This window comes from Cebidichthys violaceus, unplaced genomic scaffold (assembly GCF_023349555.1).
Source record: "Cebidichthys violaceus isolate CVI_PGR_0920_01 unplaced genomic scaffold, fCebVio1.0.p SCAF_63, whole genome shotgun sequence".
Lineage (NCBI taxonomy): Eukaryota > Metazoa > Chordata > Actinopteri > Perciformes > Stichaeidae > Cebidichthys > Cebidichthys violaceus.
The window spans coordinates 285,334-310,951 of record NW_027176850.1 but is presented as its reverse complement, the minus strand read 5'-3'; the positions used below and the strand labels follow the sequence as shown (position 1 = coordinate 310,951).

The following is a 25,618-nucleotide window of genomic DNA, read 5'->3' as shown; positions in this document are numbered from 1 at the left end:
TGTCCTCATCTTCCTTCCTGAAGCCTGTTTCACGAAGCTGGATTTGGGGTTATCGAGGTAACTTCAGGGTTAACTCTTTCAGTTCCATGACGGAGGTTCACTTCTTACCAGGATAAATCACCATGGTTACTTATGCTGAACACATAACCTGCTCCAGAGCATTATTTTCAAGATAAGAGATCAACTCATAAAAGCACTGCCTACTGACCAATTAAAGCTCGGTATGTGGGTCTTTAAATAATGTTACACAAATACAAAGAAGTTAAAGTCATAATCCAGACTCAAAGCAACACAGTTTAAAAGACACGTGCAAAAAAGACAGCTGGCAATGAATCGTTGACTGTGTGAATACGTAAATTAACAGATTTATAATATCACTGTGTCCTATACAGCACGATAGGTCTGACTATAATTACATGTGTGAATTCATATTTTGCAGATGTATTCTTATGGCGTGTGAGACAATATTTTAGCCTTATTCTTTCATCTGTAACCCAGACTGTGAAACAGACTTGGGAGCAAATATTTAAAAATCTGTATATATTCTCTCATCATATATTCATATCATATATTCACTTCCGGGTGTCGGCTTCCTGAGCCGTGTGTTGCAGCGACACGTGTCATTGTTGTCTTTACAGTCACAGACTGGATGCAGTGTTACTTTGCTGTCGTACTTTTTCTTATGCTGTGGGTGATTATGTATTATGTTTTTAAAATATTTTTTATTATTTGCTCCCAAGTCTGTTTGACACCTCTGGAGTGCAGCTGAAAGAGTAAGAATACATCCAAGCAACACATTCATTTAAGGGAATACACACTTGTAATTGTAGTCAGATCTGTCATGCTCTATATGAAGCAGTGATATTATAGATCTGTTCACACACTACGTGGTTTCATTCCTGCTGTCCTTCCTGCATTTGGTAGTTTAAACTGTGTTTAACTTCTACGTGTTTCTCTGATATTATAGTTGTCTCTTTAGAAAACTCGTCCATATTTGTAACTGGTCATATGCTGCAAACAACGCCCATTTTCCAGATTTGAAAGACCTGGGTTGATTTTCCGAGTTGCCTAGCGGGATCCTGGTCGTTAGGGTTCGCAAAGCCAGATAACTTAAAGACACCCCGGGTATGATGAGCTTGCTTCGTGAAACAGGCCTCTGTGTGTGTCTCTGCGCCAGCGTGTCTGTATGAAAAACAGAGAGGGAGGGAAGAAGCTTGTGTATGCGTGTGTCGGAGTGTGTGTATGTGGGGAGCAGTGCATGTGTCGGTACTCAGGTGGCAGATACCCTAGGTAAATCATTTCACATCCATTTATTCAGAAGCCTGTGCGCAGACGACACCTGCACAACGCTGCCAAAGAAGTGCCACGATGTCAGCGACTTCGTTTGCAGCTCTGACCCCCCTGGCTGGCGTGTGTGAGAAAGTGCATGTGTTCATGTGTAAGCATATATATATATATATATATATATATATATATATATATACACTATATGGTAGTATTTTTAGTGTTTACGTTGCTCAGTCAAATGTCTCATTCAGAGAGATAAATAACAGCAAGGGAAGCTTTTCTGCCACGTGTTACTGTTACTGTGTTGCTTTCGATGATTCCTGCTTTAAATCTAGCTTCACTCTCCCGAGGATGATTAGTTAATTTGATTACTCTAATGAACAAACAGACACTAAAAACGCAGGTTTGTTTGGTTCTTAAATAGCAAATTAATTTTTAAAAGGCCCGAGATCAAATTGATGGTATTTTTAGTCCGGATGAATTCATATATATATTTTTTTTGATATGACAGCTGTCTTAATCTGTGTTCAAAATGAGCTCGTTTGCGTGTGTCATTTGCGTGCTGACAGTCAGTTGTGACAGTCGTAAAGTGTTCTTGAAAAAGCGCCCGACGTGGACACTCAAGGCAGCCAGACGAAAGATTTGCAGGCTGTGATGTCTGTGTGTCAAATTACTTATCTCTCTAAGCATATGCCGGCACTTCAGAATCATATACTTCAAACCCGCGGCCTTCAAAAGCGTCAAAACGGACTGTCTTATTCAACACATCAGTCATGTAGCCACCAGCAAAATGAGCGAGATGTCATTTGCACTCAACAGAAAGCTTCCGGAGACATTTAAAGACACTCTTGATGACTGTTTCAATTTGGAGAGACTCTTAATGATGTCGTCTCAGCTGCCTTTTGCTGGGGGTTTTTCTGAAGACACAAATGAACAACAAAGAGTACTTAGATGTGCACTTCAGCTAAAGCTTTGCCAATTATTAATTTGAATCCCAAAGACAATTAGTAAATCACTACGACACCCATTATCCAGCTGTTGCCCCGGCTTTTCGATGAGCGAGCCAATCTTAGGGTCAATTTAGTCTGCCGGTAATGACAAAACATAAAATAATGATTCTCTCCATCACACTATCACACATGTTTCGTGCCAATAGCAAAGCCATCTTTTGTGCCATGAGCCTGAAATAACATTTTACAAATAATATTGACCTAATGATTGAGGAAAAACAACAAAAAATATCTTTACCAAATGCCCGCTGTGCTTTCTCATTCAGTTTTCTGTTTGTTTGAACCCCTTTCATTCCACCTTAACATACACACACACACACACACACACACACACACACACACACACACACACACACACACACACACACACACACATTGACAAATGGATGCAACACACTCGTCCTTGAGCTCCGAGCAAATATCCCACTTGGTTTGTACTGTTCCAAGTGTAGAGAGGGTTAAACTATTTCATTGCACTAATTGGCCAGTGTCATTCCTGACGTTTGGATAAACAGCGGAAAAATGGGAAAACTGAGACAAATGATGGCTAATTAAACTTGTGTGTGTGTGTGTGTGTGTGTGTGTGTGTGTGTGTGTGTGTGTGTGTGTGTGTGTGTGTGTGTGTGTGTGTGTGTGTGAGAGAGAGAGAAAGAAAGTGAAAGAGAGAGAGAGAGAGAGAGAGAGAGAGAGAGAGAGAGAGAGAGAGAGAGAGAGAGAGAGAGAGAGAGAGAGAGAGAGAGAGATGCACAGACAGAAACCAGCTAACAAAAAATGAAGTGACGAAACAACCAGCTTGACAAAAGCAACAACTACTTCTTGCGATGGAAACTTAACATAAAGAGAAAACGATTTTCTGCTTTCTTTGAAATACTCAACTTGTCTCTAATTGGCTTTCAGCGCTGACTGAAAAAGGAATAGTAAACGTTGATTGGACACACTTTCCATTTTTTTGTTTTTTGCAATTTCCTAAATTGAATGACAATTTTCATTAAACAGCAGCCAATGGTGTATATGAATCTTTCTCCACCAGTTATCCCCTCACTGCCGCTAGTGATCTGATAAGACAAAACTCAGATAAAAACTCATCTTAAAGGAACTAGAAAAAGGAGGATAGAGGGAAAGCAAGAGAAGCAAACTCTTAAAATGAGCTGATGCATGTCTGAACTGCGACCCATAGGGGACATTTGTTTTCAGAGGTAGCGTGTTGGCCCACCGCATCATCCCCGGGGAGATATCTTCCTCACCATTTCTCTGCTACTTCACCTCGCGTTACAGCCTCTCTCTCTCTGTCTGACTGGCTCACACATGTGTAAACACACACACACACGCACACACGCACACACGCACACACACACACACACACACACACACACACACACACACACACACACACACACACATACATACATGCTCACATACAATCCCTCAAACCCTCGCCCAACCCCCCCACCTCGCCTTTCTCGCATTTGACCACTTGTCAAGGGATGTTTATGGGTCATTGTTTGCAGTGCTGATGATCATTGTCACCGGTTGATTCCATTACCCACAGCCCTCTGATGGATGGGGCCTCCCCTGACGTCCACTGATACCGGTGTCCTTGACCACTGGGGCAGACGCAATGAGCGGAGGGGGCAGAGGGGTGCAGAGTTGGATCTTCTGTTATTCAGTAGAAACAATGTATCATAACGTTCCGATTATTTTAAGATGCTCCATTTGCCGGAGTGATGAGGCAGAAAAATCTAAAATAGTTCCACAAAATGTTGTTTGATTGTTCAATTGTTAAATAGTACAATCCCAAAAGGAAATTGTTTCGCAGTGTGGACTTAAAATTGAAAATGTACACCACAAAAACAATGAAAGAAATACTTCACACAAATGTAATGCGTTGTTTGTTAACTACCTTTTAGAAAGCCCCTGTTGTTACAAATCACTGTTGGAAAATAAATCTGTTTTATGACAACTGGGTTAAGGAACAAAAGCAGCCTGGTCAGGGATCATGTGGGTTAAAATGACTACTTCGTTAAGGTTGGAGGAGCGTCGTCATCATGGTTACAGTAATAGCCATGTGGTTAAGTCTCTGTAATGATCGTCGTCATGCTTAAAAGAAACAAACGTTCACTGGCAGTAGGAAATGTGAAACAAAGCCTGACTTTTTAATGACTTTGTTTCTCAATAATGACGTCACCTGACTTCCTCTTTTGCTCCCGACATAATTACAACGGCCCCGAGAGGGCTTTGTTGCTTCAACGTCAGCATATGCCTCATTGGGGCACTTCCTGTACAACGGGTTTCTTGAATTCACATTTTCCACTTGGCGGACACACAACCGTTGACAGCGTGTATGATTTAATACCACACAGACAGAAAGAAAACAATACAATAAACAATAAAAACCTGCGGTGTTCATACAAGTACCAGAATTCTCTGTAAGCAAAAGTACAATACACATAATGAATCGAGCACCAGAAACTCTGACACGTCACGGTGCTTCATTCATTGATGCTTTCCATATTAGATTTTTTTAAAGAGGAAATTGGTCCCTTCTGATCCACATGCATCCTGTGGTGTTATTATATCATCAAAAGGGGTGGCATGCAATAAGAAAACCAGTGTAAAAGAAAGACTTTGCTGAGAAATTTAAAGAACTCCCTAATGCAATGTATTAATTGCAGTATTAGTTCTTCCTTCAAACGCATCATTTCAAACAAACCACTTTGCATTCACTCTGCTGACAAAGAGTTTAAATGACTAGAGTCATTTGAAAGAGGGATATGTAATAACGCCCTGTTCATTGAGTTTCACATACGCTGATTGCGACCCATTCATGTACTATAACTAAAGAGTTAACATGATGCTGTCAGTGATTTGTGTTGCTTCCCTCTGGGCGTAATCACATTATTGCAGTGCTTGTAAACACACCGAGGGGTTGCCCGTGGTCCGGCCTCCTGCGGTGCTCGAGTGTCACTGCATTATTTGAACATTTCTCCACCATCTCATTGAATTAGTGCTCCAGACTCACTAAAAAGAGATGAGCTTGAAGTGAAGGAATCGTTTAGAGGTCACACATCATGAGCAGACAACTGCAATTACTGATGGGAGAAGATGGGGCTTGGGTGTAACCCGGCCGAGGCCACGACGTAGTGTGTCAGTGAAGGATTGGCCGCGGTGTTTGGTGACGGGGGATGAAGCGGTGTTGATAGCTAAAACATTTACCGCGGCTATCGTCATTTTTCACAGAGCCGGGGAGCCATTGATCAGGATGATATCTGGCGGAGGGGAACGTGTAGTTAAAGGCACATGTTTAACAAGCTTCTCCCAAAAATTGTCACATAAAGACTTTCCATTATTATTCTGAACAAAGACGGAGTCGTTTTCTATCCCTCAGATCTGTCTTTTGTCAACCCATCCTCGCCGGACAGATTACTTTGCTTAAGAAATAGCTTTTCCCGGATCAGACATTATATTGTTCTCAGACAGAAACGAGGCCAGATGCTGCACTTTGAGGTAGAAAATTAGCCCCATTTTGTTAAAGTGTCTTAATGATAGTTGAGCTAGACCGTTTCTATAACCATGATTTGGACTGTCTTACCCTTGTTCCTTTAAGACGATGCCAACGTGCAGGAAAACCCAAGCCTCCTATAAAACTAACATTAATGGCATTGCAATATGCAAAGCTATGCTAATTGTATGCATACTGTCAACCTACATAGTGGCTGTTCGGCGGTCATTTCAAAAGATATGACTGCAATTAGACGACAATTGATTGAAATCATTTGCGTTTTATGATTCTGTTACTTTTGAGAGCTGACAGGGTGTTGTACAATTCACTGACAGTATATTTTCTCCGCACGCGGAGATTAACTGCTATTATTGACCCTGATGCAAACCAACGTGTAATACATTTCAAACAAACTACTCACAATCTGGGTGATTTGCATGTGGTGTGTCATTTACCATCTCCCCTGATTACCTCATGATTTATGCTTTAATATAATGCACAGAGGCCTTTCAAAGCAATATGCGCGCCGCACCTTTACAGGGACTTAACATGTCGGAGACAGAGAAAAATTGAAATGATAGTTTAAGGGCTGCGGGGAAAAGAGAAGTCTTATCAGTTAAGACTTGCTTTGTATGTAGGATTTTTTTTTCCTTCTCTCCTTGGAAGGCAGGGGTGCAGTTGATGAATTCTTAAGCAGATCTGGCTGATAATTGTATTTCATAACTGTCATGCGGAGAAGGACTGTCCGCTGAGAAGCTATTTGTGTCACTGCATCTCTCTCTCTTTCTCTCTCTCTCTCTCTCTCTCTCTCTCTCTCTCTCTCTCTCTCTCTCTCTCTCTCTCTCTCTCTCTCTCTCTCCCTCTCTCTGCAGCCTCTTCAATAAAACTCAAATCACGACAGAGATTGTTAAGTCTACCTCCAAGATTATTAAATCCAAATGGAGAATTTACGGGTGACACTTCATAACAATTAATCTGAGATGCTTGATTAATAAAGTTCGCTCACCCCCTCTCCCCACTCTCTCTATCTCTCTCTCTGTCTCTCATTCTCTTCTGTCTTCGCCCTCCCCATCACTAAAGTTGTCCTGTTTGAGTGGGATGGAGGAGGAGGGGAACAGACATACGGGTGGCAGGATGGTTGTCAGGGACGACATGAGTGTCATTCTTTTTGATTAATGGAGCATTGTGACCCCGCCCCTAACCCTCCTTCTTTCCCAGCATGCCCAGTCTCACCTCTGCAAAGCCCCCCCCCCCCCCCCCCCCCAACTCCCAATAACAGGTAAAAATAGATGTGGGCCAAGTTATGCTCTCCATTTGAATTCTAGCTAGATATGATTTGATAGGGGAAAAAAGATAGGAAACGAAGGAAGGAAGGAAGAAATAAATAAAGGAGGAAGTGGTAAGAAAGACAGAATTCTGAAAAAAAACACAAAATAAAGAGAAATAGCAAAGAGAACAAACCTAAGAAAGGAATAAAGAAGTCTACAAGGGAGGAGAGGAACGAGAGAAAGGAGAGGCAGAAAGACATTTTTGGAGAATGTCACCTACCTAACCTTGTCACCATGTTAAGTCAGCTGTGATTAATTAGTTGAGTGAGACTGAGCAATTAGGTCAGGAGTTTTGGGTGTGTATGAGTACAATGTGTGTATGCATATGTCAATGTGTGTTCATGCACACCTTTTTTCATTCTCAAGAACCTTTCATTAACAAAGTATGTAAGCAGTATTAGAACATATGTAAAAACTGTTTTGTTTTTTCTTTTTTGCTTCCTGTCCCTCTCCAAGAAAAATTCAGCCAGACAAAAGCAACACATTGGTCGGAGTACCACACGTGTGAACATCCCATGGGGAAACCCCACACAGTGCAATGACTGTTTGTTTTCGTATGTTTTTGAGAAAGTGTTGGGGATGCATTTCCAAAACGCCGTCTGCATTGGTCCCATGTGGGTCTAATCTCACACGATCCTGCTATTTGTGTCGATGAAGCTGATGTACAATTTCTAAACAGTTGGATATGCGACTTGCGTTTAAATTCCATGTCAAATTGGAATTTACAACAAAATGCAAATGTGTAAAATGGTCATAAATTCACAGTTTCTGCTTGGTTTGCAAAAAAAAAAAGGAAAAACCGAGAGGGGTAAAAATAAGTGTTTTTTTAAAAAGCTGGTGTATTATCGCAGAAATGTGGCTCCAGATTCCTTTGAAAGAGTTGGAGGATAAGAAACCCTTAGACAAATCCTTGAACCAGTAAAGGCTTACAAAAGATCATATTTAACAATGATGGCTATATATTTTCCTTTTTGCAATTAAAGAGTCCCTCTGTGTAATTTAATGCTTCTTTTCAAGTGTCGGGTCCCCTGAGACTTGGCCTGTAGCTATGCCATCGCTCTTGGTGATTATCATTAATGAATGTCGGCGAGGACCATCCCTCAATGTGACTAGGGAGGAAACACAAGCCCTAATTAAAGGTTCCTATTCATAAATATATGCCTCAAACTGCACGGATCGACAGGCGCTGGGCACACAAGTCATTTTAATGTCAGAATAGCACCTTTTTAAGAGCATTTCTCCCTTAATGTACAGCGCACCAGCAGCCATGACTGACTTTGCAGCCTGCAGCAAGATATCTGTGTAGTTTGAGATCCACATACATCCATTTTGGAGTAAAGCTGAAGATTAGGATGCACTAATTTGACATTTAAGAGGACTGATAAGAAAATAGCTTGATTTCTAGCCATAGTCTCCCCTGTATAACTGAACATTATGATACATATTTAGCATGTTATCCTCAAGAGACATGTTGAGAAGTCTGTGTATGGAAACGCATTCCTCTATCTCCAGTAAGAAGTGGAAATATTTACAAAATGCTTTACTGATTTAAAGGATGTCCCTGAGAAAGAAAATAATCCTTATTGCTTGTCTTCTATCACCAAAAGTGATTTTAATTGCTCCAAATGCAGACTGACAACTGCTCTCATAAACGCTAGTGGTTGCTTTGTCACGTTCGTTTCCCTCAGACAAAACTATTGGTAATTGTTATGTGAAGAAGATCATGTTAACGTTGAGGATTATATTGAGTCTGTCTGAACGTTGTTGGGGTTATTTCATTTTTTTCACAAGGGCTCAAGGAGTCTTGTCGGAAACGGAGCTTGGTGAGACAAACATTTGGCCGCTTCTCTTTCCTCCGTAATGGCTGAAAAATGCTAATTGGAGTGCACATGTCAAAGAAAACAAAAGGGAAGGGAGGAGGAAAGGGAAAGAGTGTACGTGTCAGAAAGGCTGGTATTTTGAAAAGTGGAATATGTCACTTTATTTAGCCAAGTTAGGAAGGATTGATTTTAGCAGAGTTGTTTCCAGGAAGCAGGAATTGTCAGATGAAGTTGGGCCTGTGGTGCTATGTAATGTAGCGCATGTTTAAAAAGAAGGAACAAATAACTGCTTTCTGAACCTCTGTGTGTATTCTGCTGAACGATTATTTCATAGTTCACGTAAACAAGCTGAAGTTGCTTCCTCTCCTTTCAGCTTTCTTGTTGCTTTAAAATAACACCTCGAATCCCTGTGAGACTGGGATCCTTTAATAAACCTGCATCTGTCACCGCTGCGCAGCATTTCATCACATTCCTCGTCCAAACTGACAAAATCAGAAGAAAAAAAAGCTCAGGCAGGGATTACAAACCTTTAATTGCATTGTCAAAACTACAGCAACATCTCGTTTTTTAAGTCTACACATTAAAGAAGTCGTGGAAAAGTAAATCTCTATAAAATATCAAAACCTCTGTCTCTCTCTCTCCATACTCACACTTGGCATTTTAATTATGCAGTCTTATCAGATAGATGTGGAGATATAGCTCATGTCAAAGTTAGAGCCTCTTCTTTATTAATTTTTTATTATATATTCTTATATTCAGCCTGTCAATGAATGTCTGGAATCTGATAGGACCTATCATTGATTGAAGATTACTCAAGATTATGAAGAGGGGCATTATCATAAGCTGTAAGCCTTCGTCATTCCAACTGTTAACTTATTTGAATGGCACAGAGGGAAAAGATTTCCACTCTATTTCAGTCCACCAAGGATAAGTTTAGACGTCCGGCGCTGTGGCAGATCTCTTTACAACTAGCATGGAGATATAAGAGGTTGGTCAAAGCACATATCACAGAGACGTTAAGCACCACGTTGGACCCCTGACGGCCAATTTGCGCTTGCCAAGATAATTCGAAAACTATCTTTGAATTTAACTGAAATGCATCGCTTTCACTGAATACAACCTGTTGAGAAATCAGAAATGTAAAAGATCATATTCATACATCTCTATGCTCTATAATTTGTCAATACAAGAACTTCCCTTTGCTGCATATCAAACAGTTCCACTTAAACTGTTTTCAGCTTCTTGACTGGTGTCAAAATAATGAAGTCATGCTACAGTGGGTGTCGTTTTATATAATTTGAGTGTATAGTTATTTTTAATTTATGGGTCATGTGATGCTCTCTGTGGCAGTGATGATGATGATAAAACAAGGGGAGGAGAAGGATATAGATAATAGTAAAGATGATGAAGAATAGAAAAGACAAAGGGGAAGAGAGAAGGTCATATTTGTATTGGTTCTGGACATTATTAAAGTTGCACATTTTTTGTGTCTCATGTTTGACCGGCAAGCAGCTCACCACGACTTGTTTAAGAATGTCAACACACAAACCTCGAGGCATGACTTTGGTTTTATTGGTTTTATTTATTTATTTATTTATTTTAACTAATCATTAGATTTTACAAATAATTTTCAGAATTGTTAGGTGGCATACAAAAAAGAAATGAAATTATAGCTCAGTAGGAATTTTGTGAAAAATGTGCTGAAAGGTGCGTTACAGTTTATATTTGACACATATATATTATTAATGATGTTTCTCACACTTAAAACTTAGGATATTATTTAATCACATCTTTATGAGTAAATGTATATCCGTGGCATATCATTCCCAATATTTTTATTTTTTGGGGAACCACACTGTTTTCCAGAGGTACTGTATTTCCTTTAGAAAGATTATTTTTGTTAGTTGAGTTTAAGAGCATCAACCTCCCTCACCTCATTTGACAACCAGCAGAACTCCTTTGCAGCAAGAGCCAGTAGATCTCATAAGCAGCTTCGTCGATGGTCACGTCAGACCTAGAAGAAAAAAAAGACGAGACAAAAGAAAGTAGAGAATAATGAATGTAAAATATACATGACAACTACACGGATGTTCTCACCAGCTCTGAGGGAGTTTCATCACACAGAAGAGAAGGAAACAGGATGACATGTCATCGCGCTGTCACCGTGCCGCAGTATGTGGAAGAGGGGCTTCATGTATACAAGTTGGGGGTGGTGGGAAACAACTGTTTGTGCGTTCTGCTTTTGTCATTCATGCTCATGGATTGGGGGGGGGGGGGTTGCGTCACGAGTAGAATAACTACTGTGACAAGCAATTTGGATCATGATGTCCTGATCGTGTGGCTTTCTGTTGTGGAAAATACGTAAATATCTGAAGTTGTCACCGTACACATTGTAGAGAGTATGTCAAAGGTTATCATTGTTCTATCTCGGCTGTAAAGTTAAAATATTATCTGTGACTTTCAGGGAGAAGTGGTGCAATTCAATAGAAATTCTTATTAAATTAAAGCCCAACTTATTACCACAAATTTACATAAAATAACACCGATATTACAAAAAATTAACTCTCACAGTAGTTGTACATATGCCGTCTAAAGAAACTGAATAAAAACAAGCAAGAAATTATAAAAGAAAGAAGGATGATGTGAGAGACATGTAGTTCAAAGAGAGGGAGAAACGTTGTGATTGTAACGTGACAATTTGAGCGAGCATTCATTTGAATGAGTCCTGCACATGGACAGACATTTCAATGCAGTAATGGTTACTACCCTGCCTCTTGAACCACATGTCCCCCCCTGCTGGCCTGGGATCAGATCATGCATAAGCTTCTCTGCTGAGCCTCTGCTCCCTAGAGCAAGAGGAGATACCTAACTCACTAAAGTATCACACAAAGAGAATTACTTGACTATATAGTCTAGCTGTTATTGTATATTGTGACAGAAGGGTTCATTTTATTCTCAGGTTTTAGTCACTGACCTCAACATTTTATAAATAAAGAAAAGCTGTATCTTAATGAGCACTCAAGGTTAAGAATAGTTTAAAAGCAGAGAATGGTTTTATTCAAACGAAGGATCAAACATCTTGTTTTTCTTATTCTATTTTAATAGTTCTCAATATCACTAAAATAAATAGTGTAATGAAAATCCTCATGCAGGGGCCGTGAAGCAGTTTACATCTGCATCGCTGATGTATTTTCAGCCAACCTTTAATGTTTTTGTGTAAGGGATGAGGTATGCTGCAGAAGTAACACAGTCCTGCACTGCACAGTCAGGCTCAACTCAGCATTTTACATATCCAACAACAGTATTCATAATGATTTTAAGTGAGCCAGCATTGGCTGCAAAATAAAAAATAAAAGAATTAAAATAAAATTTAGTTTTCTTGTTAATACAGTATATGGGCAGGTTTTCAATGTGATTTGTGTTTGTAATTGATTCTTAAATGTGATCAGTCTGTATAAGTGGACAGACATTTTAAATGTGTGTAAAACATCCCCAAGATGAGGAATAAAGCTCTCCTGTCTGTCTGTCTGTCTGTCTGTCTGTCTCTCTCTCTATGTCTCTCTGTCTGTGTGCAGACTTGAGGGTGAAAACATAGTGACGTAAGTCGCCTCCATCAATCAGCGGGCAGGCCGCTTTGACAGACAGCGATAGACAGATGTTGGGGCGGTACTTGGTATTTCTTTTAGCACATAATAGTCGACCTCAGACATCCTCTCTGCGCAGATGATCAGTTTTTTCGCAGACAGGCAGTGGTGCTCAGAAATACCGAGCGTTTAGACGCAGACATCTTCTGAGGAGCCTCACTGCTGTGCGCAATGAGGAGGAGACACACGGCTGTGTATTACCTGTTCACTGGAAGAAGAAGAAGAAGAAGAAGGTGAGGTTGGAGGGGTTAACATTCAGAAACTCACCAGAATCAGTTCTACCAGGACGGTTTGCAGAGAGTTCGTAATCCAGTGCCTTGTAAATGATCCGGTCCAAACCTAACAGTCGCACCTCGGACCGGTGGAGCCGGATGAATAGAGAGTCCTAAAGTCCTATAGATGGCCGCAGACGGAAGAGGAGCGCATCCAGAGCCAGCTCTCGTGCCATCCACGTTATTTGTGATTGTATCACTCAAACTTTAGACTTCGTTCCCTTCTCTCTTGTCCTCCATCCTCTCCGGCAGTAAATCACGCCGTCTCATTTGAGATAACATTAGCCTACTTGTGTGCCCTTTATAAACACTTTATGGTGGATAATAGTTAGGACCGAGTGTAGGCTATTAATGGAGCCTCTTGTGGATTCAGAGCCCCTCCCCTTCACCACAAGCCGCACTAAAAAAAAAAAAAAAAAAAAGGTGTAACGAATCGATATGCAGCCTCCTTTGTCCCGCTAAAGAGGTCACTGAAAATCTCCACTTTTTTTTTTTCTTTAGCAAACTTTGGAGCAGAGCTGAGAGCCGATCTGCACTGCACACTTAAGGCTGTCTGAGAAAGTAAAAAAAAAACTATTTTTCTTACATTTTGTGGTCGAAGGAGAGAAAGAAGTCAGCAGAGAGTGTCGTAAAAGTATGTTTTATTCAAAGAATATAGAAGATATGTCACTTGCGGAAGTTGTGTTTTTTGACGGCAGTTTGTTTTTTACAGATTCCAAGCCCCACTGTTTACATTACTTATTAGTGATTGATGTTTCAGGGTATAATCCCAATAATCAGACAGGCCTGATTCTGTTGTGCTTGTAGAAAGATTATCCTCCTTGTGTCGGATCAACAATGTCTAATAGGTTTATTGCTGCTTTTTAGCGATTTTATATGGAGATTTTATTTGTATTTGCATATTAAAACGATGGATTCGTGTTGCAGTCCTCGGCTCATAATATATCTGTACTGTAGCAGCAGTGACTATTAAACCAAATCTGATTTAGAGTTTTAGAAATCCTTCTCTCTCTCTCACACACACACACACACACACACACACACACACACACACACACACACACACACACACACACACACAGGCTACAGTCAACTTTTTTTTACGGCAGCTCTCATTCTGTTGCTAAAGCGCAAGTTTACAAATCGGCCACTTGCATGACAACGAACGGGACGCACCCCTCCTGTGTATCCTGTGCGCGCGCGCGCGCATGTGTGTGTACGTGCGTGCGGAGACGGAAAGGCGTTGGACTGAAAGCCATCCCAGTGAACAATTAGAGGCGCAGATTGACAGGTGGGCTCTGCCTGTCAGGGTGACGCTTGTGGAGGGGTGGAGTAAAGGAGAGGCCCGGAAAGGCAGCTGGATGTGTCTTGTCTGTCAGTGTGGAGAGAGCTGTTTGAACGCACCGCGCATCACCAAACGTGCGCACATTTCACTGCGGAGAATATCCGGGGGACGCTCGTTGCGCTCTTTAGAACAAATAACACTAAATACAAAAGCGCGACACAATAGCGGCAGTAAGCGCACGGTCTGCGGCTCGGAGGGCGGGCCCCGCTCGTTGTTTTGGTGATGACTTTCTGAGAAATTCGTCAAGTGTCCATGTTGACAATCGGGACGGACAAGCGTATATGTGAGTATTTCATTATCCAGAGGCTGTTTTCAGGGAGACGGGGTGTGTGAGCTGATTGCTGCTGCACACACACACACACACACACACACACACACACACACACACACACACACACACACACACACACACACACACACACGAATACACACACACATACTTGACTGATTGACACACAGCCCGACTAACGTGTCACTCTTTCCTCTCCCTTTTTCCTGATTTCTTCCCGAAGACTGTAGCGGAGGTTGTGGACCGGAGCTCAGAGCTGGCACCCGGACGGACGGACGGTGCGAAACACCACAGCGCAGTTTGCTCTCCACCGCCGAGTGAGTTAAAACGCCAGAAGGGGAGCTCCGGTTTTTCTTCACTTTTTGCTGTGAACAGAGGTACGAATTAGTCCAGTCAGGGGGTGTAAACCTCTTTTTTGATGGGAACGCGTCGAGGAGCTCCGGTAGCCGTCCATATCCGCCCTCAATAGACTTGAGATCCGCACGGAGCTTTCCGCCAGTTTTTTTTTTTTTCTTCCATCGACCCAGCCCGCGATGAGTTTCGGCAGAAGTTAACGGACGAGCCCCCCCTTTTTTTTTGCTGCTTTAAATGATTTGTAATCTTCGTTTTCTCACCGGACACACCGATTATAAACAATGATCAGTAGAGATTAAACCTCGCCTCGCACCGACAAACAGAGACTTCTTCGCCCCTGCGAGGGATCTACACTTCTCACATCCCCGCTGAAGAACCGAGGAAGCGCCGCTGGCTTTGGTTTTCCTCACTTTGGGTTTCCTCTCCAGCTCGTCCGCTGTTTTGATCTCTGCATGAAAAGTCAAGCGGAAAGTCTCGCAGCAGCATGCCGAGGAGAAAGCAGCAAGCACCGCGGCGGTCAGCAGGTAAGCCCCGGCTCCTTCAAAAACAAACACAGAAACACACGCACTTTATTCTCCTCGCAGTCACGACAAAACAGCCAGGAATCAGGCTCGGTATGCGGACAAGTTTACTCCGCCGTTGTTATGCCTGGTGCAGGACACGATACAAGGGCTAGCAGACTCGAGGCTGCGCGTGCATTCAGTGTAGAGAGCAAAGCCGAATCTCTCATCAGCCCCACAATACGTTTTATTATTCCTAATCTAAGGCGTGTTTTGACTGGCGCACAGTGTTCTTTCTTTTACGCAGCCATGCCTCGATGCCCATTCTACCTCCTGAAGGGATGAATGCGCTCAGCTGCACTTCAGTTTCAACGCTTTTAAAGCGGATCCTCCACTAGGTTGCCAGCATCCAAGTTCTTCAAACAAACAAAAGCTCATCTTTTTTTTTTTTTTTACAAGCGAACGTGTTTTTGATGTGTTGGTGCCAGTCAAAAAAAAAGAGAAAAGCAAGAAAGAGAAAGAAAAGTGGCATATTTTCAGTTCCGCTCTGGGATTGCCATCCTTGATTTGATGCTTGATTGACCGCCTGTCATGCGACTGCCTTTGATCTATTCATTCCTGATAAACATCAGTAAATCACTCGCCAGAGAGAGAAAGACACGCATGCGCCCCGGCAGCTGGACTCCCTCAAAGGATAACTTTTTGCCCCCGCCGAGGAGCAAAGAAAAGACAAATTGAAAGAAAAGTTCTCAAGCGGGATAAATACTTTGCGATTAATACCCAAGGGGGAGGGAACAAGGGAGGAGGGGTGCTGGGGCGTAGCGAGATCACAGAGAGGCATCTCCTACAGGAATAGCCCCCCAAAACACTGCAGGGTGAAGTGGGGAGGTTACCTCTAATGGTCACTTCAAGCTCTTGACCTGACCTCTGTGTTTATCTCTTAGGAGAAGGAAGTGTTGTAAGTCTGCCGTAAATGTTTAAGAGGCAGGATGCAGCAGCAACGTTGCATACACCTAAACATGAACAGGCTATAATATGTATGTCAAAAATCACTCTATGGTACCACAAACTTGCTTGGTATTAAATAAAACGTTTTTAAGTGTGTTTCAGTCGAGCATCTGTAATAAGAAGCACATAGAGAGTTACAAGTTGGGCACTAATTTATATTTAACTGGCTTTTTCTTTAAAAAAAAAAAAGGACCTCAACCAAAGTAAATAATTACACATTTTCTGAGAAATTCAATGCCACAGTCTCTTTTTCGGCTCCCACATATCGCCCCCTGACAGTCATGTCTCCATGTTGTCGTTAAGTTGACCAGACGTGAACTGTTCTGAGAGGGAATCACATGTTTGCCTGAATCCATTTGATGTCCCTGGGCGATGTGTGTGATTGACATGCATTTTCAAATGACGGGGGAAAAGAGGAGCCTTTGAAGTTGGTGCAGTAATGACCAAAGCTGAATAAAACAGCTGTAGAATGTTAAGCAGGCAGTGGAAATGTGAGGTTAAGCAGACTTAATCAAGGTTGTGACAGAAAGACTTTGAACTCGGTGGGGCTGTAATTTCTAATTGACGCCAGGCTTTAGTGATGGATAGAGGGAAATGTGTTTGAAGAACAAGCCTGAGAGTGAATAGTGTCGGCTTATACCTCTGCCACAAATAGTGGTGAAATCCCCAAAAGAGAGCATGAAACAGAAAGTGTTTTCCTGTTTTTCCAGCCTCTTCTTCTGGTCCCTCAGCCTGAGCTCTGAAGGGGCTCCCATTCAGGCTCAGCTTTTGAATATTGATTTTATTGTCTGCTTTTGTGACAGACGCATACATCACAGGCAGTAATGGTTAATCCCAACTTGGCAGCCTGTGTCTCTACATTATTTCCAGTGCATGACATATGGTCAATCTAAAAACTTTACACCTCTACTGAAGTGTGTGTGTTAGAGACGGTTCCTTCTGTGAAATTGTGTACACACCTTTAAACAAGGGCTATTTTTACAATGCATTACCAGATATTTCCACAACCTGGATTTGTTACTTAGGAGTTGCACTAAAGCAAAATGTTGCATACGCTCCTCAGAGAGAGAGAGAGAGCGAGAGAGAGAGAGAGAGAGAGAGAAAGAGAAAGAGAAAGAGAAAGAGAGGATTCAATGGCTCTTTGTATGCCATTTTAAATGGGCTCTGTTTCATCAGTCACAGTGATGATTTTAGACCCTGTAATGGCGCTGTACCCTATCTAGTTTATGACCAGTGACAATACATCAGTGTTCTTTCATTTGGAACCACATTACTGCATCTGTTAGTTTTGGCAGTTGAGTTCAGTGCAGTGCAATTTGAGCAGCAGAGACTTTTGCTGCAGTCATTTGTTGTCATGTCCTGTTTTTTTCTCCTCTCACTGAAGTGCTGTTGTGTTGCGAGGTATTTCTCACAGGACCTCGAGGTAAACAATGCAGTAAAATCTTGTAAGCTAATTATAATGAGAATTCAAATGTAGTGGGAGGTGAAGTATAAAAAGACATGAACTGTGTCTTCAAGTGAGGTTTTGTTTCTCTCTTTCTGTGATTCTCTGTCTTTGTTTATTTCATGTTGACCATTCCAGGTTAAGACAACAACCAGGTGTACAACTAATGTTATTGTCCCCGGAATGCATTTGATTATGTGCAAAGTTAGTGCGGAAATTATTAGTCAATCCACAGAAAATTAATCTGCAACAGTTTTGGTTATAAATGTATCGTTTACATAACATTATCGTGTTCTATCTCATCAGATGTGAGGATTATGCAGCTTTAATGTTCAAAATTTCTATTTTAGTTTTTTTGGATCGTTGATCAGTCAAAATAAACAATTTGAAGACGTTACCTACAGTATGAACTTTGAAAAGTCGTTTTTCTAAATTGTATGATGTTTTACAGGCCAATCTATTGTAACTGCTGTAATCAGCACTTATTTTTACTGCTGTTCTTAGAAAACTGTGCATGATATCGGGCTGCTTCCATCGGTAGCATTAGCATGTTTACATATGGCAACATGCATTTGCAGCTAGATAACCAGTAATCGGTTTACTTCATATTGTATACAAGATATACAATGAAGCCATAATTCTGTATTTGCCTTGATACTGAGGTCACAGTTTTGATCGCTGTTGGGAAATCAATGGCATTGCTGCACATCTACTCTCGCTTTTAGTTTGCCTGCTACAATATCTTAAATCAAACACCGTCACTCTGAGTAATGAAGCTGTCAACTAATCATTCAACACGTCGGTGTGATTACAGTGTGGCTTTGTGTTGAATTTATTCCAGAGGAGTTGAAAAGGTCTACCTGCAAAAAAAATAAAAAATAAAAAATGTATTACCTTTTCTGCACAACATTTAGTTTTACTGACACAGAGGAAGAGGCGGGGCAAACTGTGGCTGACCAATCCACAGGAGGATGGATCAGCATACTGGTCCATAAGAGCGTGTAGACTTCTTTGTACTCACTGTTCTTAGGTTGAATTAGGCAGGGAATCTGAAATTCACTCCGTTTCTTTTCACTCTTGGGTATTTAAGTTCAGAAATGTTTGATCCTGTGCTGGATTCTTATCTCCACTGACAGCAGAGAGAGCCGTTCCTACACTGACAGAATTAGCGCAGGCCATGAAGGCAGAGAAAGTGACACGCTGTGATACTGTTAAACATGACCATGTGGAAATGTGTTCCTTCCCAGCTGAAGACCGTAATTAGTTTGCCTTTGTCTCCTCTCTTGATAGAAATGTTAGGCAACTGGCTGGGTTTGGGCCGCTCACACACCGATGCCGCTAATTAAAAAAGTTTAGCGCTCTAAACATAAATCAAGTATTCCAGTTACAGTCAGGGGCCGTGGATGCTGTTAATTTCTTTAATACGTGTGATTCAGTGTCTCCAATAAATGGACTTCAGCGCTACATTTTAATGATCTGTCTGTATAGCTTAGCTCAGCAGGTTTAATTAAAGCGCTCTGCAACATTTGTCCAGATTGAAGCCACAATGAGGTACACACCGAGCGGTGCCTTGCCTTATGAGCCTCTCCACTGACATCAGCGGCTGCCTAAAGAGACCCCCCCCCCCCTCCCCTTTTACTGCTGCTATAGCTACCTCAATGCAAAAAGGAGTCTCTTAATTATGACTTGTGAGTGGGGGAGAAGTTGAGCTTCCTTTCTTTCCCGACGGCGTCGTTAGCCACACTCCCTAATTATCCAGGTAGCTGACGGATCAGTGACAGGGCCCCACCGATTAATGCTTACAAATTCAGCAAGGTGTCAAGTCTGCAAGCTGCCTTGATATAATCAACTCGGCATTAGCCACTTCTCATACACCCACCCCCAGTCGTTCCAGTGTACACTTAACAGCAGAGTTTGCCTGCAGTGTGACGTGAGGAATCAAAACGTGGGACTCGTGAAGCCGACACCGTGCTGGACACAAACACACCTGTGATGAGGTTATGAGTGGTTGTAGCCTCAAGTCTGGATGTAAGCTTATGTTTAGTACATGGACTGGTACTGTGTGTAGACGTACTGTATATGCAGTGTGAGTAGTTTGTCATAGTGGAAGACTAGCTGAATATGGGTGGCTTCCATTGAATGTGAAATATTTTGTCAATACCTCTCCTCTGACCTTTCTGCTAACCGCTTTTGGGCTTGTTTGACAGAAAAGGAGCAAGGTTGGAAGCCAAGCAGCATTAGCACATTTTGTTGTTGTTGTTACTTTGCATTGTATTTACTCTACAGAAATGTAGCTCACGGCACCTGTCGACTAAGAACCTCATCGCCTTGGAACCTGGTGTTGGTTTTATCAGGATTTTTTCGATAAAGTATTTAATGACATTTGTCAGGAGCTGAAGCTGCACTGTGAGAGGAAAAAAAATATTTGAAGTGAAAAGTCTGTAGATGAAAACTGCGCGTGTGTACGAGTCACTGAGCAAGACGTGTGTGTGTGTGTGTGTGTGTGTGTGTGTGTGTGTGTGTGTGTGTGTGTGTGTGTGTGTGTGTGTGTGTGTGTGTGTGTGTGTGTGTGTGTGTGTGTGTGTGTGTGTGAGAAACATTCTGATCCTGTGATAAGGCAGTGTATGTAAAGTGCCATTAACAGGTGACATTGACTGAAGGAGTCGGTGGATATATTTGCTATCCCACACTCCGCTACACCCACAGTTTCATTTGCATGTGGTGTCACAGCCAGCAGGCCTTCAGGAAATCAAAGACACACGCTAATGCGCACACTCGCACAACTACACTCTATGTCCTCATCTTCGTGGAGGTTAAGTGACAAATGAAGATCGATGACTGCTCTTATGGAAAAGAGAGGGCCGGATTGAAAATATGTGGGAATTAGGCTCGGCAGCAGGGTGACGATGTGAAGGCATTCAGCGCTGCAGCAGCGAAGTAAAACTATCCCACAGCTTAATGAGGTTCAGAGGAAGCAGGAAAGCCTGGATTTTCACTCAAGCACGACACAAGGAGCCTTTACAAAGAAGTAAAGAAAACAAGGAATAAAACTCGCTAGCACCCTCACTCTTAAACACATCCTGTTGTATTTATTGTCTCTGACTTTTAGTGAGTATGTTTTCCATTCACGAAGATGTCTTGGCTTTGATTCAGAACAGCTGCACAACAAAAGCCACAATCTACAGTGGGATTGGAAAATAAAAACAGGAATTATAACGAGAATGAAATCATCCACATGATTAATCCTTGAGGGGTTTAGGTCACCAGTTGCTTATTTTTGAGTAAAATTCAGTGAAAGGAAAAGAAGTGAAATCACAGGCAGCGTTTATGAAATATATTTGTTTGATTGCTTCAAACGTCTACACTAGCAGAACACTATTTCACACTTGTATCCAACCATGTGTGACTGTGTGCTTTCAGCCTGTCCATCAGGATTCATGGATAAGGCTTCAACTAACTATTTTCACAATCAATTAATCTGCCAATGTTTTCCTCAATTAATCGAGACTTGTTTTGTCCATAGAATGTCAGAAGATAGTCAAAATATTATAATTTCCCAAAGCCAGAGGTGACATATTTAGATGTCTTGTTTTGTACACGTATTCAGTTTATCGTCATGTATGATGTAGAAATCATCCCACTTGAGTCTTAAAAAGTAATTAAAACAATTATTCAATCATCAAAATAGTTGCCGATTAATTTTCTGATGATCGACTTATCGATTATTCAACTAATAATTGCTTCATATTATCATAGCCAGTTCTTAATTTTCCACATGTTAAGAAAATGAAAGTTCCAGTTATTAGATTCGCTTTGATGCAACTCAAACTATTCTTGAAGCTGGTCGTCATATTTTCACTATTTCTGTAGGCTGGAGCAAAGCAGCAAGGGATTGTGGGCAACCAAACATCCGAAGAGGCCGCGTTTGCTCTTTCACACAAACATTTATCCGACAGTTTTCTGATAATTCAAGCTGTTTAAGACTCAGACAAGGGAAGACGCGGAGAATTAGGCTAAGGGTGGGGAAAAAAAGGAAAAAGAATGCAGAAAAGAAGGATAAAAAATGGGAAGCGATGATTTAAGGCAAGAAGACAGGAGGTCCATGGTACACTCAGAGGTCAGTGTGTCCTCGGGGAAGCCTCCAGTCTGGAGTGTGTTTTCTGTTGTTTTCCCATGTTTCCTTTTGCAACACAGCCGTTTTATATGTCTGTCATCCAAGTACTTTCGCATAAATCCACTTTATGGTTTTAGTCCTGAATTCCAGTGTAATGTTACACCAGTGTATCTGTATGTATCGTGTGTGTCCCTGCATGATTGATGCTTCATACGCCAGACAGACGCCACTATTGGCGAGACAGAGTTAGCCATTGTTGGTTTGCTGTGATCTAATTCGTCCAAAGGCAAAAATTCTCTGCATTTTCCCTGGGTGAAATTACTCACCATCATTTTTTTTTTTTAGTGCTACACTTGATGTTTTAGCAATTGCCACTGAGGCGGCGCCTGTTGCGGTAATCGTGGTGATCATACTAGAGATAAAGCTGGAGATACACGGCCATCATAGCCGACGCAGTGAGGTTTGAATACTCTCAGTACTCCTTTATATTGAATCTCTTGCTGATGCTTGGGTCAAGAGCTCAGCCAGTTAAGCTAAATCTGAAAACCTGCCTTTGATCCACAAAGTACACATAAAAAAACAAAACAGTGTTGAGGTAAGTGAGTTTCCACCGGAGGCCGTACACGACCCAGCCCGGAAGTTACGCTGCCTCTGTTAACCAGCCTTGAACATCTGGGTTGAAGCATGGATGGGTACGAGAGGGTGTGGGTGAGGGGAAGAAGACAACAGAGGGAGAGAAAGAAGGGTGCTGTGAAGAAAAGGTATTAAAAGTGACAGATGAACAGGACTTGGGTAGACGTTCTCCTGCAGCAGCTGTGACTGCTGCCATTGCTCTGACAGGTGTCAATTAAGAATTACTGCCGAGGCCCTGCAGTCATTTTTCCCCCGGCCCAGCTGTCTGTCTCTGTGCCTTTTTGAGAAATAACACTTTACCCTTGTCACTGCTTTAGCGCTTAGCCGCGGTCGCCCCAGAAAATGAGAGCATGGCGGGCACGCTAATCGATAACCAGTGTATTAGCAATTATTTTGCCCATTGATTTACGGTGGGGCAGCGACTCCCATCGTGTTATTAGCCGCTGATTACATGCGCCTGTGTTACACTGCAGAGCACCGCACTTGCTTTGCTGGTGCCATCCTTTGAGCTAAGTACGCATAGAGAGACAACAAGGAAACATATATTTTATTTATTATATATTTTATAATGAAGAACAATGTAATTGTTAATTCATTTTCTTTATCAACAGTTAAATTAGGTGTTTTTAGTTGTACCAAGTGTGGTTACAGAAACTACTTTAACCACTAAAGTGTCATGTGACTGCCACAGTAATACAGAATGTATCTCAACGCGTAGCTCTCTGGCTGAAAGTATTGTACGTGTAATTCATGCATTCTAGTATGGTGATTTGAAGCACTTTACTCTTGAATGCATCCTGTTGGCTTCCCATAATCCCAACAAAAGAAACCTGCAAACAATTTTACAGTTTTAGAAACCACCTACTTATCAGCTTGTTGCTTAAAGACAACATCATAGGCCCCTGAATAAAAGGACACATGCTGTTTGAGCTACAGAAGCACCAATCCAATTGGTATTGTAACCTACTATACTGACCTAAATAAGCAGATCAGTTATCGGCCAGACGTGACAAATCCACATTACACAGTTTCCTCCTCAGTGGTATCAGGAGAGGAAACGGTTGGATCAGGGCATCCCTAGTTTTAACAATGTCAGCTTTCCATTTACTTTTTCATTCTTTAATGGCTCTCTCCATTATGGGATTCAGAGCATTAATACAGTTTGCCATGCAGAGTAATGTCTAGCTGAGCAGAGAACTAAGTCTTTCTCCCTCCTGTGTGTTGTAATCACAGCTTCTTTACGAAGCCGGGCCGGCCGTGCGTGCACTTCCGCAACTTTTGCTGCCAGCTCAGCCGTCGCCATGTTGAGAGCCGTGTAGAGGCACTGCTTTTATTTAAAGTAAAAGAGGCTGACAATATGTAGAAACCATAGACTAAGATAAATAAGAGTCATTTCAATGCACTAACTGCTGCAGTACCTTTTTGGCTGAATATTGTATCTCAGCAGATTCCATTAAAGTTCAGAACAGGAAAATGAAAACTTTGTAATGGAGAGTTGCATCAATTCTTCACACCAAACTATAAAGCAACCCTCAAAAGGCTGGAGGCTTACAAATAGAATTTGTGTATTTTTTTCTTTTTTGTGGTTGCCAAGGCGAATGCTGGATATGGGCTGGAATATTTCTGTACATGATAGCTGTACGCCGATGGTGTTTTGAATATAATCCTCTTTTAAACATCAGGAGTACATAAACATTAATCAAATGTATGCAAACTAAGCAGCAGCTAATGGTAAAGTTGTTTTTTTCCCTTTATAGCTCTAAAGAGAGCCTTGTTTTTTTTTTGCATGTGGCGCATGTTGTCAAGAACCAGTATCATATATCATGAAAAGAAAGATACTTGTTTTTATTACGTGGATTAAAGGCCTCAGGATATCCAAACAACAGTCGCTGCAAGTGGACATAAGTCAGGGGGGCAAATATTTCTATCCTCAAAAGGAGTGTTTCTTTAACTGATAAAGTGGGTTTAGAAGCAATGAATATCATTTTTAGACACTAGCTTGCTGCAGATAAGCCATCTGGGAGTGGATATAGTTAACAGATGACACTGTGTCCTTGAGAGCGGACGCGGAGGAAGGTCAGCCTGGTCAAGTGTCACTGCCACCCTCCCCTCACCCTCTTCATGTTCATATCAGCCTACTCCTTTTTTGGGATTACTGGCCCCCTTTCTCTCTCTCCCTGTAAGCCTTTTCTCATCTTCCTATCTGTCATCAATCTCTATCTTACTGACTCAATTCTCCTCTACCCTGCTCATATTTTCTTTCATCTTCCTCCCTGTCTCTCGCCCTCATCTATCGTTCTCTCTCTCTCTCACTGGATGCTCAAGAGTCAGTGAACTGGTTACAAGAACATGAACTCGACATCTGAAAAGGAGAGCGTAATCTATATACCCTTTCAGGCCCGCTGGCCTCGTTCTCACATTTCCAGAGCCTCTTTTTTTTTTTTTTTTTTTGCAATATTTTGATTTCAGCGACATCCAGCAGTCACGTCTTGTTGTGGTAAAAAATCTCAACGGTCACAGGGCAGTTAAATCTTGTGTCATCTTCTTTGAAGTCCAAACACATGACTGTCACACATTTCCATTCCCATGAAGTATGTTGCACGGGAAAAGAATCAAAGCATATTGTGTGCTGTTCAGTTCTGTTTGACTCGTACATTTATAAGAAACCCACTGACCACAATTTCCTCGGGGTTGCACAAAGTAATTACTTAACAGTTGTCGGCTTGACGGGCGGTTGAAAAGGGATGTAAGGTCTCCGGATCCCAGTCGATTCAACAACACCACATGCTGCCTCCAAAAGTTCCTCCCAAATCTTTCCTGAGCCGCCTCGTCGTCTCAGACGGTGCCAATCACAGGGGGGTATAAGCTCAGCTCCGTCCCTCTAAGTCGTCTGTCTCAGAGAAAACAGCAGGAGGTCTCTTGTGCACCAAAAACGTCTCCTCTGTCAGCGTGTCTCTCTCGTCACTCAGCCCCTCGCGCAGCAAGCCAGCTCTTTCCGTTGAACTCGCCGTCCACCTGAGCATCTGTTTCTGATCACCTGTCTCTGCCTGTCTGAGACTCTTGTCCTGTTT

The 25,618-nt window shown here is 41.9% G+C and overlaps 1 protein-coding gene across 2 annotated transcripts in view; it reads left to right on the top strand.

The window, feature by feature from the left end:
• The first annotated feature begins 14,215 nt into the window (after positions 1-14,215).
• tshz1 (teashirt zinc finger homeobox 1) overlaps positions 14,216-25,618 on the top strand; it is a 28,989-nt gene continuing 17,586 nt past the window's right edge. The window contains exons 1-2 of one of the 2 annotated variants that reach the window (XM_068734371.1): positions 14,216-14,488; positions 14,718-15,372. In XM_068734371.1, the coding sequence (XP_068590472.1) occupies positions 15,333-15,372 (40 nt within the window). In that variant the 5' untranslated portion in view covers positions 14,216-14,488; positions 14,718-15,332. Of the gene's footprint in view, positions 14,489-14,632; positions 15,373-25,618 lie in introns of those variants that run through there. The other variant, XM_068734372.1, reaches the window with a different exon arrangement.